Consider the following 12839-nt stretch of genomic DNA (forward strand, 5'->3'; position numbering starts at 1 on the left):
ATTCTGATTTCACAAACAATGTTTGGAATATCTGAGTGAAATTATATTTATAGTTGTTGTCACACATTCATTATATTATATTATAATAAATCTCGTCTGGGACGAATTCTTAGTGGTGGCCAGGGAAGGGTTGGAAACAGTCAGGGAGTAATCCAGCTGGGCTGCGTACATCAGGGTATGGGGTCAGATTACTCACCCTCCCGGTAGCTTGAACAGGGAAAACCTTCTACCTTTTACCTTTTATATATATATATATATATATATATATATATATATATATATATATATATATATATATATATATATATATATATATATATATATATATTAGCATTGTTTCTTAAAAAGAACCATGGTGACAAAATAACAGCCAACATTATGCTACAGTATTTCTCACAATGTAGTCGCTTATATATACATATATATATTAGCATTGTTTCTTAAAAAGAACCATGGTGACAAAATAACATCCAACATTATGCTACAGTATTTCTCACAATGTAGTCGCGACCACTCTGTTTGAATCAAGATTTAGCACAAAAGGAGGATGTTTGATTTGTAACAAAAAAACTAAAAATGCTTATATACGAATAGCAAATCACTCAGATCTTGAAGCTTATCTCAGAATGTACTCTCAACCACTTTGTTCGAAGCAAGATTTAACATTCGGAAAAGGTAATAACACGAACATTCATCTTCTACAACGTCTGTTTCAACCTTATTGATACAGAATTATTCTGATCTCGATCATATTGCGACAAATTGGACACAATGATAGATCAACTCCACATTCGCAACACATCTGTTTAACTCAATAAGAATGACAACAATATGAACATCGTGCAGTAAAGATAAAAAAAAATGTGGGCTGTAAAGTGCACATTTCATTCTGAAACCTCACCTGATGCCCACAACCGAAAGCCATGTCTTTCCGGTGGCGGTTACCAAGGCACACTGGGCACACCTAAAATCATCATTTGGTAAGCCGCATGCAATTATATCAGTAAATATCAATCTATTCGTACAGCAATTAAGGTAAGAAGTCATTTTTAATTTTTTTTTAAAGTTTAACGTTTTCTTTCAGTCTCGAAATTTCGAGGTTTATCGTTGGGACTACGAGGTTTACTATACATACTTTATTATCATAAGTAGAAGTCGAAGACGGAGATGGTATCTCATCTGAACGATAGTGACGAACGCTTGGACTCCTATAATTTGACCCCACGTCACAGGGTGGAGGCAGGGCAACTATGTTTGGAGCATAACCTATCCGAGAACTGATGCACAACAAAATAAAGGTAAGTGAAATTTTTTAACATCCACCTAAAGTTGTTTGATGTGGAAGTTTCTTAATAATGTGTTAGTTTCTGGTTTTTTCTATTTATATACTCCATCGGTCCAAAAAAATGTCCCCTCACTATATATACATGTCACAATATAATTATAACTTAAAAGATAACTATCATTCATTATACTCCTTTACCACTCTTTTATTACTTCCAATAGTTTATTTCTTAAATAAATTCAATCAAATTTACCTTGAATATAAAAATAAAATACATATATCAAACAGGTACTAAAATTAATAATAATTGACTGTTTTTGAAAGAAAGTACTATTTTGTGTATGTGTATTAATGTTAAACTTATTACTCGTATGAAATTACCCGAGTAGACCGAGCTCGAGGGTTGCTTTGTACTGCGAAGGTATTTCCATTAACGCAGTTACTGCGAATTCTGTTTGCCTTTTCAATGGAATGACGTTCTTTGACATGATGTCCGTAAAATTCACGAACTAGCAAGTAACAAGAATAAGTCAATTATACGAGAACACAAGGTATATCAGTATATAAAACCATTTTCGTTGAGGTTTTATTGAAAACCTGAATATTATCGAAGGCTCGAGATGGTATATTGTCGTCGAATTCCTTCATCATGTCCCATGGACCGTCACCCACCCCTACCAATATTATCGATAACGGGTATTTACTGCAACGGTAGGATAAAATGAGAATGGTGGACGATAACGATATATGTCAGTCTGTAACTAACGTTGAATATTACCTTGCTTACACAATGGCATCAATGGTGTGTCGTTCTTGTGGACTGATGTGCCCATATTCAGTATCGACACTTCTTGTTACCTAAAAAGGCATATTCTTATTTCGAATTATAGAATGACAACTTAGTTTTGACTAGGTTGTAAAATTATTAGGAGTGTAATCTCGACAAAGAGTAAACTCGAGCTCGGCTTGTTTAAAACTCTAAAGTTCGAGCTTAAGTAAGCTCATTTTAAACTTATTATTATACTAATTAAGCTCGAACTATCAAAGGGTTTATAGCATAACGTTATTCTTTCAACCACAAATGTTGGGGTTTAAGCTCCGTTGTGAGCATACTGGTAAATAAATAGGTGTTGAATGTGTCAGCTGTTATTCTAAAAAAAATTAAAACTCGTAACTCGGCTCGATTTCAACTCGTATATATGGTAGTTATTATATATATATATATATATATATATATATATATATATATATATATATATATATATATATATATATATAGGGGCAGGATCAATGGGGAAGTAACCAATCGGGGGGAAGCGGGGGGAAGCAAATTTTTTTTTTCGTTTTTTTGGAATTTTTTTTCCGGCATCAAGATCACACGAAAATATGAACATTTAGAAGAGACACTTCGTGATGAATGTTATTATTTAGGCGGGAATTCGATCGACAAAAATAACATTCAAGATAATATTGTTCGTGAAAAATATGAAGGTTTTTTTTTTCCATGTTTTGTGAAGTAAAATTTAGCCCAATTTAGAGTTTAGGGTTTAGGGTTTAGGGTTTAGAGTTTATGGTTTGGTGCTTTGGGTTTATTCCATAAACCCTAAACCCTAAACCCTAAACTCTAAACCGTTCGTGTTAAAAAATCAATCTAAATCCTAAATCTAAACCCTAAACCCTAAATTTCTAAACCCTAATATCTAAACCCTATAAACCTTAATATCTAAACCCTAATATCTAAACCCCAATAGCTAAAACCTCAACATACGCTCGAAAAACACGATAATTGTTATATATTACTTCTTCGAGCATTTTCCCGCAAAAATAAAAACATTTATCACAAAGTGTCTCTACTAAATGTTCATATTTTCTTCCCATCTATAATGTTCATGAACAAGGTTTTTTCAAAAAACAAAAAAAAAAGTTTTTGCCTCCCCCCATTCCCCCCGATTGGTTACTTCCCTCTTGATCCTACCAATATATATATATATATATATATATATATATATATATATATATATATATATATATATATATATATATATATATATATATATATATATATATATATATATATATATATATATATAATACTTATACTTATTATATTAATATATTACAATATTAATAGAATATAGAATAATAATAATAATAATAATAATAATGATAATAATAATAATAATAATAATAATAATAATAATAATAATAATAATAATAATAATAATAAATATTAGACAAAATTGCTAAATTCGTCCCTATATTTGTCCATTTTCTTTTTTTTAGTCCCTATCCCTCAAAATCATTTAAAATAGTCCCTAATGCCATTTGCAAACCCAATTTCGTCCCTTCTTGAAATCTTCAATCCCAATTTAGTCCCTTGTGATAACTTTTTTTAGTCTCTCTCCCTCAAAATTATTTAAAATTAGCTTCCTTTTCAAATGAAGCAGACATAAATACAAATATAAATGTATAAGTTATTATATTGACAAGAGGTTTGTGTGTTTTGAAAGATTTTTTTTTAAAAAAGAATTACCATAGAAAAATGGACTATCCAAATTGAGAGGTTAAAAAATTTTGAGCAACTCAAAGAACATTTAATAATCTATCTATTAATTTTTTACCCTTGTATATAATTAGGTCAGAAAAGTGAAGTACATGGACTCTATTTGTGTGCACCTCCAAATGCTAGATAATTGATTAATTAAATAAAATTAATTTTAGTGCTTATAAAAGGTAAGATTAGTTGAAAAGATGAATTACCTTGAATGATGATGTGGTGGTTGATCTGCGTCTTGCTTCTGTTACCACAACTCCACCCATCATTTTCATTAATTTACTTAAATCACCAATTATTTTATTTATAGATAGAAATAGAAAAAATAAAATACAAGGTTGTTATCTCTGGACAGATACTAGCCCCTAAACCTACTTTGCGGTCTCTTGTGATATTTTATTGTGATAACTTCTGTAATCTACTTAACGGACGTTTAAGTGAGTTTAATAGAAGGACGAAATTGGGATTGCAAATGGAATTTAGGGACTATTTTAAATGATTTTAAGAGAAAGGGACTAAAAAAAGAAAATGAACAAACACGGGGATGAATTTGATTATTATTATTATTATTATTATTATTATTATTATTATTATTATTAATTAATATTATTAAATGAAAAGATTTATTCTGACTTGCGAGTTCAATCGAGATCATGTATATGATTCTCGAGCTCGTTTACTAAACAATTTTCAAAACGTTTTCAAATTTGTTCGCGCTTATTTAAGCTCGACTCAAATCGAACTCTTGCCAGGGCCTCGCTCGTTTTCACCGGATAAAAATCATATAGTGTTGACATTTGAATCATATAAGTGAACGCCGCCGACTTTAATAAATAAAAGGACCCACAATAAAGAGTTTACTTTTATTTAGTAAGATGACCCATGATGTTTTTATTTAGCAAGACTAAGATGACCCATGATGTTATCTTACAGTTTGAGAGGATTTAAATCCATTAGATCAACATGTTTGACTGCTCACCTGACCGTCCGCTATAATCAGCAAGACATGGTACTGGCCACCACTTTCTTCAACAATTTTCATAGCCATTTCGATTATTGGTGCAAAGGAAGTTGGTCCTGCAAAACATTTAGATGATTCAAAGCACATCAGATGTACTTCTGTTTAACCGGTTCAAAAAATTTGGTGATCGTGTCAGATTTGAATCAGCTCAACAAATTAAAAATATAAAACTGATTAAGTTTTCTCTGTCTGGATGAATACTCATGTACACGACCTAATCGATTTATCCTGTTACCGTTTTTGATCATTTTTCTTGACCATTTTAAGATATGCCGCTAGTGAAGCGAAATAAGGGTACCTGAAAGCCGAAGTTGAGGTGCTATTTCTTTATATCTTCTCAACAAGTCCTCAAATCCTTGACAATAACTTGAATCCGGATAGAAACTGAATACGCTTTGATCATGAGTCGAGGCTACAAAACAGTGATGAAACCAAAAGTAGATGAATTTAACAACTAGTTTTCGAGTAACTAGTAATATTTAAATTAGCTTTCCAACAAGTAAGGTAGTACCATCTCCAAACCCGAAACATGGAATCAAGTTGTCCTCATCAAAAGCCGATAGTGTTTGCCCTATAATCGATATCGCTTGCTCATATGGATTTTGTAACCCACCAAAGCTATGCAGGCTTCGCCCATTGAACGAATTCTTCCCTAATTTATTAAAGAAAATCGTTACTCTATCAGCATTAAATATTATCGTTCTTTGCAAGTGATCGAATGAAATGCTAACCTGTCCATTCATTGCTCTTGGTGAAATCGACCCCAACAATAAGATTCGATGATTCAAGTCCTGCTTGAGCAAGAGCCAAAGTAACCTCTTCAAGTGTCGTGTAGTCATCGGGTATCTTTGAGTATTTTGTATCCAACCTTCTTTGAGCCGGCACTTGTGGGCCGTTAGTGTATGATGTTGGTGTCTGAGGGTGCGTTGTGTCGTAGTTAACGCTAGCTGATTGAATCGGCGGTACCAGGATTCCAAGTCACCGGGGGCAAAAAAAAAAAATTAAAAACCGTGACAATTTTTTGGGCAAAATATGGAGATTTTGGGGCAAAAAATGGAGGTTTTTAAGCAAATTAAAGAGGTTTTGGGACAAAATTTTAACATTTGTGGACAAAATTTGAAGGTTTTGGGGTAAAATTTGGAGATTTTTGGGTAAAATTTGAAGATTTTTGGGCAAAATTTAAAGGTTTTGGGGCAAAATATATAGGTTTTGGGGCAAAAAAAAAATCCACTGGGGCAAAGTCGAAAAATTCAAAAATTTTACACTGAAAATTGCAAATCCACTGGGGGCGGCTGCCCCCGCCTGTCCCCATTAAAAACCGCCCCTGGCTGATTCGCTTATCGGATAACCGGAGTTCGGATAGGTTCTCTTGCTTGGTGTTGGCTCTTTTGAATACTTGCCTCCCATTTCTTAGAAAAATGTTTCAAAGTCTTTGGTGAACCCGGAAAACTTGATGTTTTGACACTTACAATGTCAATATATAATGTGTTCAATTGTGTATGATTATATAATTATTATTATTTATAATTATAGAGTTGTATTCCCTTGAAACCAAAAATTTGCTTGAAATTCAATGGACCAATCAGAGCGCGACATGTGGCGCGACAATCACATGTGATTGGAAAAAAAAATTAAAAATTAAAAAAAAAAAATTTAATTTTTTTTTAAAAAAAATTTTCGAAATTTTTTTTTTATGAAATTTTTTTTTAATTTTTTTTTTAAATTTAGCATGTCAAATCCAATCACATGTGATTGTGGAACTCAATCACATGTGATTCTGCATATCAAATCCAATCACATGTGATTAAAAAAATTTTACAATTTTTTAAAAAAAATTCAACCGGAAACATACTTTAATTCGGTGATTTGATCAAGTTTGTTAGCGTTTCGTGATCATATCTTCAAAGTTTTAGACTTTAATTCGGTGATTTGATCAAGTTTTGATCCAAAACTTGGTGTTTGAAGGTTTTAGCACAAATTTAGTGAAATTCGTCATTATTCGTCATTTTACTGAATTTTATTTTTCAATCACATGTGATTGGATTTGACATGCAAAAATCACATGTGATTGAGTTTTACAATCAAATGTGATTGTCATGCCCAATCACATGTGATTTACTGCATGTCAAATTTAATCACATGTGATTGAAAAAAAATTGAAAAAAAAAAATTTCGAAAAAAAAAATTTTTGAAATTTTTTTTTTTCGAAAAAAAAATAATTTTTTTTTGAATTTTTTTTTTCCAATCACATGTGATTATCGCGCCACGTGTCACAATCTGATTGGTCCCTTGAATCTCAACTTAAAAATTGGTCTCATTTGAATATTCCTCTATAATTATATTAAATATTTAAATATAAAATATAAAATGTAAAACATAAATTATAAACAAATATCAATATAAATATGTTATAGCAAGCGTATTTATGCATATAATTTCAGATTTAGTTTCATCATGGAGTATTATTTTTAAAGTACTTTAACAAAAGAAATACACATTTTACAGGTCATAATAATATCAATATACGAGTGTATATTATTCTTGCTCCGTACCAAAATAACTGTCACGTTTTGACTTTTTAAAGTCTTTATTTTTCAACTTCGTCTTTAAAAATTTTTGTTTGTGTTATATGATATTTAATGAAATTTATATATATGAAATGAGTTTTTTTTTTTTTTTTGAAAAGCCACCAATTTTATTTCCTTGCAAAGATTAAAAAAGTATACTAAGCATGTGAGTGCAAGCTTATAACCTTACATATGCCTGGAAATAGAACAAAAGTCCGCTGTATACTAGTATCTATGTTATGAATACAAGATCAAGACCAAAGTAACTAGCACATCCCATTTAAATTTTAGCCATGATCATCAAAGGTACTTAGATTAATAAGACATTGGTTCCATTCCACTATAGACTTCCTAGATCTTCTGGAAATCCACTCGAAAGCTTTGATTTGAACTTCATTTAACGTCATCAGACCGCTACCTTTTTTACGTTGGAATAAAGTGAGGTTTCGATTTCGCCGAATTAAATACCCGCACACCCATTCAATAACTTGCCACAACTTGGACTTCGAACTCCCAATATCTCCATTGAACATATGATCCAAACACGAATATAGTGGTCGATTGATACTCCACCATCTAAAAAACCGAGCCCAAAGATCCTTAGCGAAAGAACAATGTAAGAAAATACGTTCAACCGTATCAAGATCTATTTCACAAACCAGGCATAGAACCGAGTCTAGATCAACCCCTCTTTTATCAAGCTCAACTCTAACCGGTATTCTCATTTGTTTAACACGCCAAACCAAAACACCTATTTTTTGTGGAAGGATTTTTAGCCGAATTGCTTCTTTTGTCATGTTCACGAATTGTTTCGTTTACGTGTATGTTTTCATTGGTACAATTTTAATTAGTTATTATATAACACTAAAATATATATTTAAAATTAAGAAAAAATTTAAGAGTGAAATATAATAATTATTTTGGGACGAAAAGTGTATATTATATAATCAATAAACAATAACCATAAACAATAAGCAATAAAATATATTTAAAAACACAAAAGCGTGAAAAATCAGTTATATGATTGCGTTGAAAATTCAAGTATTTCTAAATAATAAAAAGAAATTGCTATGAAATTGCAAGGAAATGATACGGAGTAGTAATTAAGACAAGTGGGAAGTCCCGGGCGTTGCTTCCCTCCAATAAATGATTTAATTCATGAAAACGACCATTAAATTTTGTTGAATCACAACTTTTAATTGGAGAAAATGTGTGAGAGAGAAACAAGAGAGAGAAACAGGAGAGAGAGTGAGGGTGCGGGCACGGCGGAGAAAGCAAGGGCGATACAATGGACTCTATCAACATCAATCGAAGTGGTCAAGCAAAAACCATCTAACATCATTTATGTTCTTCAATTTTGGGGAAGATTGTCAAGTGGTAGATTTATGGCGGACATTCAAAGTTTATGGGGAGGTTCGGGATGTCTACATGGCTAACAGGAGGTTAAGGAATGGAAACCGCTTTGCGTTCGTTCGATTCGCGAATGTAAGCAATCAGGACAGGTTGATTCGTTCTCTTGAGAGTATCAAGTTCGGTGGGAACTACATCAAAATCTTCAAGGCGACAGAGAGAGGTCCTAAACCGGTGGAGAAGAAGGAAAATAAGAGCAATAAGGAGAAATTCTTCAACAGCAAGTTCAACGATGGCAGGAGGTTCAGTGATGTAGTTAACAACCGTTCGAATAACAAGTCAGGAGACCTAAGGGATATACTCAACAATATACGCAAGACGTCGGTGGGAGATGAAGAGTTGGAGAAGCCCAGATCTGTAGTGTTGGATGATGACAACAATAACCTTGATATCCTAAAAATGGCTATCATATGTGAAGCGTTCAATAAAGAGATTCTCAGAAATATCGATTACATTTGTAAAGAAGAAGGCTTTATGGATACTCAAGTCAAGTTTCTTGGTGGCATGAGCATAATGATCATTTTTCAGTCTCAAGAGATTGTCGAAGAGGTTATCAGCCGTTCGGACCACCCATTAAAAAGGTGGATCTGCAAGATCCGAAAGTGGGATACAAACCTGTGGCCAGATGGAAGAATGGCATGGCTCAGGATAGGAGGAGTTCCGCCACATTGCTGGACGGAAAAAACCTTTGGGTCAATAGCGGAATGGTGGGGAACTATATACGAATTCGACAACTGCTCCTTGAGCGATTCCAAAAGTCTAAACTTTGGGAGAGTATTTGTTAAATTACAAAACCCTGAGTTGGTGAATGGGTCGCTTAAATTAATACATAGGTCGAATGAATACTTCATAAACATCACGGAAGAGGAAAGAAGATATCTGGTGGAGGATAATATCAATAGCGATGAAGACCATGATAGTGATGACTCGTCGGATTATATGAGTGATTCTATTGACTCTGATGAAATTTCTAGCAGTGATGATTCGGTAATGCCACAAGAGAGTGATGATTGTGCATCAGAAAACAAGGATAGCAATCAGGAAGAAAAAGATTCTGTGAAAACTCCATGTTTCCGGTCAAAAAATGGTACACCTGAAAAGTTTTCGGTAGAAGAAGACCAAGGGTCTGCTTGTTTTGGGTTTAACAAACTTTTTGAGGAGCCCAAGGAATTTGCTGCAGACACAATGAGTAATAATTCTCAAAACCCTAGTCCCAAAAAATCTCCTAGGGCTACAAAGTCGGCTGAAGTGGGACCCAATTCTCCACGTTAGAATATAAACGTTGCCGGCTAATTCAATAGTGGATCTGATTCCAGCCACGTTGGGCTAAGCCCAAATGTGCCTGAAACAATTATTGGGCCTGATAATAATGTTGATCCAAAGAAGCTGGGCCAGGATTCAGATTCGTTGGCTAATGAGTCACAACAAGTGAGCCCAACCAAAGTTTGTGATTGTGACGACCCGGAAATTTCCGACCAAATTTAAACTTTAATCTTTATATTATTCCAACACGATAAGCAAAGTTTGTTAAGTTAAATCTAAAGAATTTTAAACTGTGTTCATACATTCATTATAACCTCGACCAAATTCCGACGATTCACGAACCGTTATATATAAATAGATATGTATATGTATATATATATTTTAACTTGAGAATATTAATAAAGTATTAAACGTATAATACTTTACACGAACGTATTTGTTTCAATATGATTTTCGACGAAAAAAATATATTAAATGATTGAATTATCAGAAATATTGAATTATGCTTACAAGTCTCTGTTGAGAGGTCCACTATGATTTGAGAAAATCTATTCCTCTTAACGATATTCAGAATAATTTGTAAAGCTATCTATAAATAAAAACAAAAAGTGTCATTTACGAAAGTTAGACAAAAGTTAGTGGAGAATTGGTTTCCATAATATTCTATTAATCTATTTTCAAACGTGCAAAGACGTTTTCAGTTTAAAAAGAACTTTATTATTAAAACGTATATAACTTTTATAAATATCTAGAATCACTTTTGATAACTCATTACTTAACCAGTATAATAAATATAACGATATTTATATTTTATTTCATTAAATATATATAACGATTTAAATTAATATTATATATATTTATACGCGTATTATACATACATAGTTTTTATACTTTTACTATACTTTAACTTTAACTTTATTTACTTTAACTTTAATAATTCACTTTAATAATTCATACTTTAATAATTCACTTTAATAATTCATACTTTAATAATTCACTTTAATAATTCATACTTTAATAATTCACTTTAATAATTCATACTTTAATAATTCACTTTAATAATTCATACTTTAATAATTCACTTTAATAATTCATACTTTAATAATTCATACTTTAATAATTCACTTTAATAATTCAAAAATCTATTATAAATAGAATTCAATAGGTTTCATTATTTCATAGAAACTTGAAAATATATTTCTCTAAACTCTCTCAATCGAATTACACACACACACATATATATATATATATATATATATATATATATATATATATATATATATATATATATATATATATATATATATATATATATATATATATATATATATATATATATATATATATATATATATATATATATATATTTACTTAGTATTATTTCAAGATATTATTAGTATACATAAAATACTACGACGGAGTTATATTCAAACGATTTCAAAATAAGTTTTCAAATGAGATAGAGTTAAGGAAATTATGGGTTATAGCTATGAAGGTTATGGGTATTGATCGAGGGTATTGCTCGTGAGGTCAACCTAACGTTTATCATTTTCGTTGCGTCTACGTACTTTCCTGCAATATTGAATCACAATATTGATACGTTCGTGAATTCGAGACAAACCCTCCACTTGTTCAGTGCCGTCATATACATAATTGCTACGAAATACAGTATTGTGAGTTTCATTACTCCCTTTTTATATATATTTTTGGGCTGAGAATACATGCGCTGTTTTATAAATGTTTTACGAAATAGGCACAAGTACTAAAACTAATTCTACGTGGGTTTAAACCAGAAATATACCCTTAGCTTGGTAACATTAAACTACTTGTCTATGTACGGTAGGCGTGAATCCTAAAGATAGATCTATTGGGCCTGACAAACCCCATCCTAACTATAGGATGCTTTAGTACTTCGAGGTTATTTTAAACACACCTGATCTGGTGTACTTCAGAGGGTAAAACATGAACGTTAAGGCTTGTTACCGGGTGCCTACAACTTATAGAATACTTTTATACACTTGCGAGTGTACATATATTTATAAACGGAAATCTTGTGGTCTATTAATATATTGAAATGATTGTTATGATAAACCTGTGAACTCACCAACCTTTTGGTTGACACTTTAAAGCATGTTTATTCTCAGGTATTAAAGAAATCTTCCGCTGTGCATTAGCTCATTTTAAGGATATTACTTGGAGTCATTCATGGCATATTTTGAAAGACGTTGCATTCGAGTCATTGAGTTCATCAAGATTATTAATAAGCCAATTATAGTTGGATGTATTATGAAATGGTGTGCATGCCGTCAACTTTCGTTGTAAAGAAAGTTTGTCTTTTAAAAACGAATGCAATGTTTGTAAAATGTATCATATAGAGGTCAAATACCTCGCGATGTAATCAACTATTGTGAATCGTTTATAATGTATATGAACGGGTCCTTTCAGTTGGTATCAGAGCGATGGTCTTAGCGAACCAGGTCTTGCATTAGTGTGTCTAACTGATAGTTGTTAAGATGCATTAGTGAATCTGGACTTCGACCGTGTCTGCATGTCAAAAGTTTTGCTTATCATTTTTAGTCGGAAATCATCTACTTACCATCCTTAGGAAATTACCTGCTTATCATTCTTAAGTCTAGACGCGTTTTCCTACATTTATTGCATAATAGTATATAGACAAATTCTTATCTTAGCATATCTGTTACTGTGAACTTTGACTGACATCTTTCAAAGATTCCTCCG

The 12839-nt window shown here is 31.9% G+C and overlaps 1 protein-coding gene and 1 pseudogene across 1 annotated transcript; both read right to left on the bottom strand.

The window, feature by feature from the left end:
• Positions 1-387: 387 nt before the first annotated feature.
• Positions 388-6296, bottom strand: LOC139897639 (E3 ubiquitin-protein ligase RGLG5-like; annotated as a pseudogene).
• Positions 6297-7714: 1418 nt separating this feature from the next.
• LOC139901288 (uncharacterized) lies at positions 7715-8224 on the bottom strand. Its single transcript, XM_071884017.1, has one exon. The coding sequence runs from the start codon at positions 8222-8224 to the stop codon at positions 7715-7717; it is 510 nt and encodes a 169-aa protein (XP_071740118.1).
• Between the last annotated feature and the right edge of the window lie 4615 nt (positions 8225-12839).

This window comes from Rutidosis leptorrhynchoides, chromosome 3, assembly GCF_046630445.1.
Source record: "Rutidosis leptorrhynchoides isolate AG116_Rl617_1_P2 chromosome 3, CSIRO_AGI_Rlap_v1, whole genome shotgun sequence".
NCBI lineage: Eukaryota > Viridiplantae > Streptophyta > Magnoliopsida > Asterales > Asteraceae > Rutidosis > Rutidosis leptorrhynchoides.

Excerpts from the sequence above, each read along its gene's own strand:
- LOC139901288 (XM_071884017.1), bottom strand. The coding sequence starts at position 8,224 with ATGACAAAAGAAGCAATTCGGCTAAAAATCCTTCCACAAAAAATAGGT.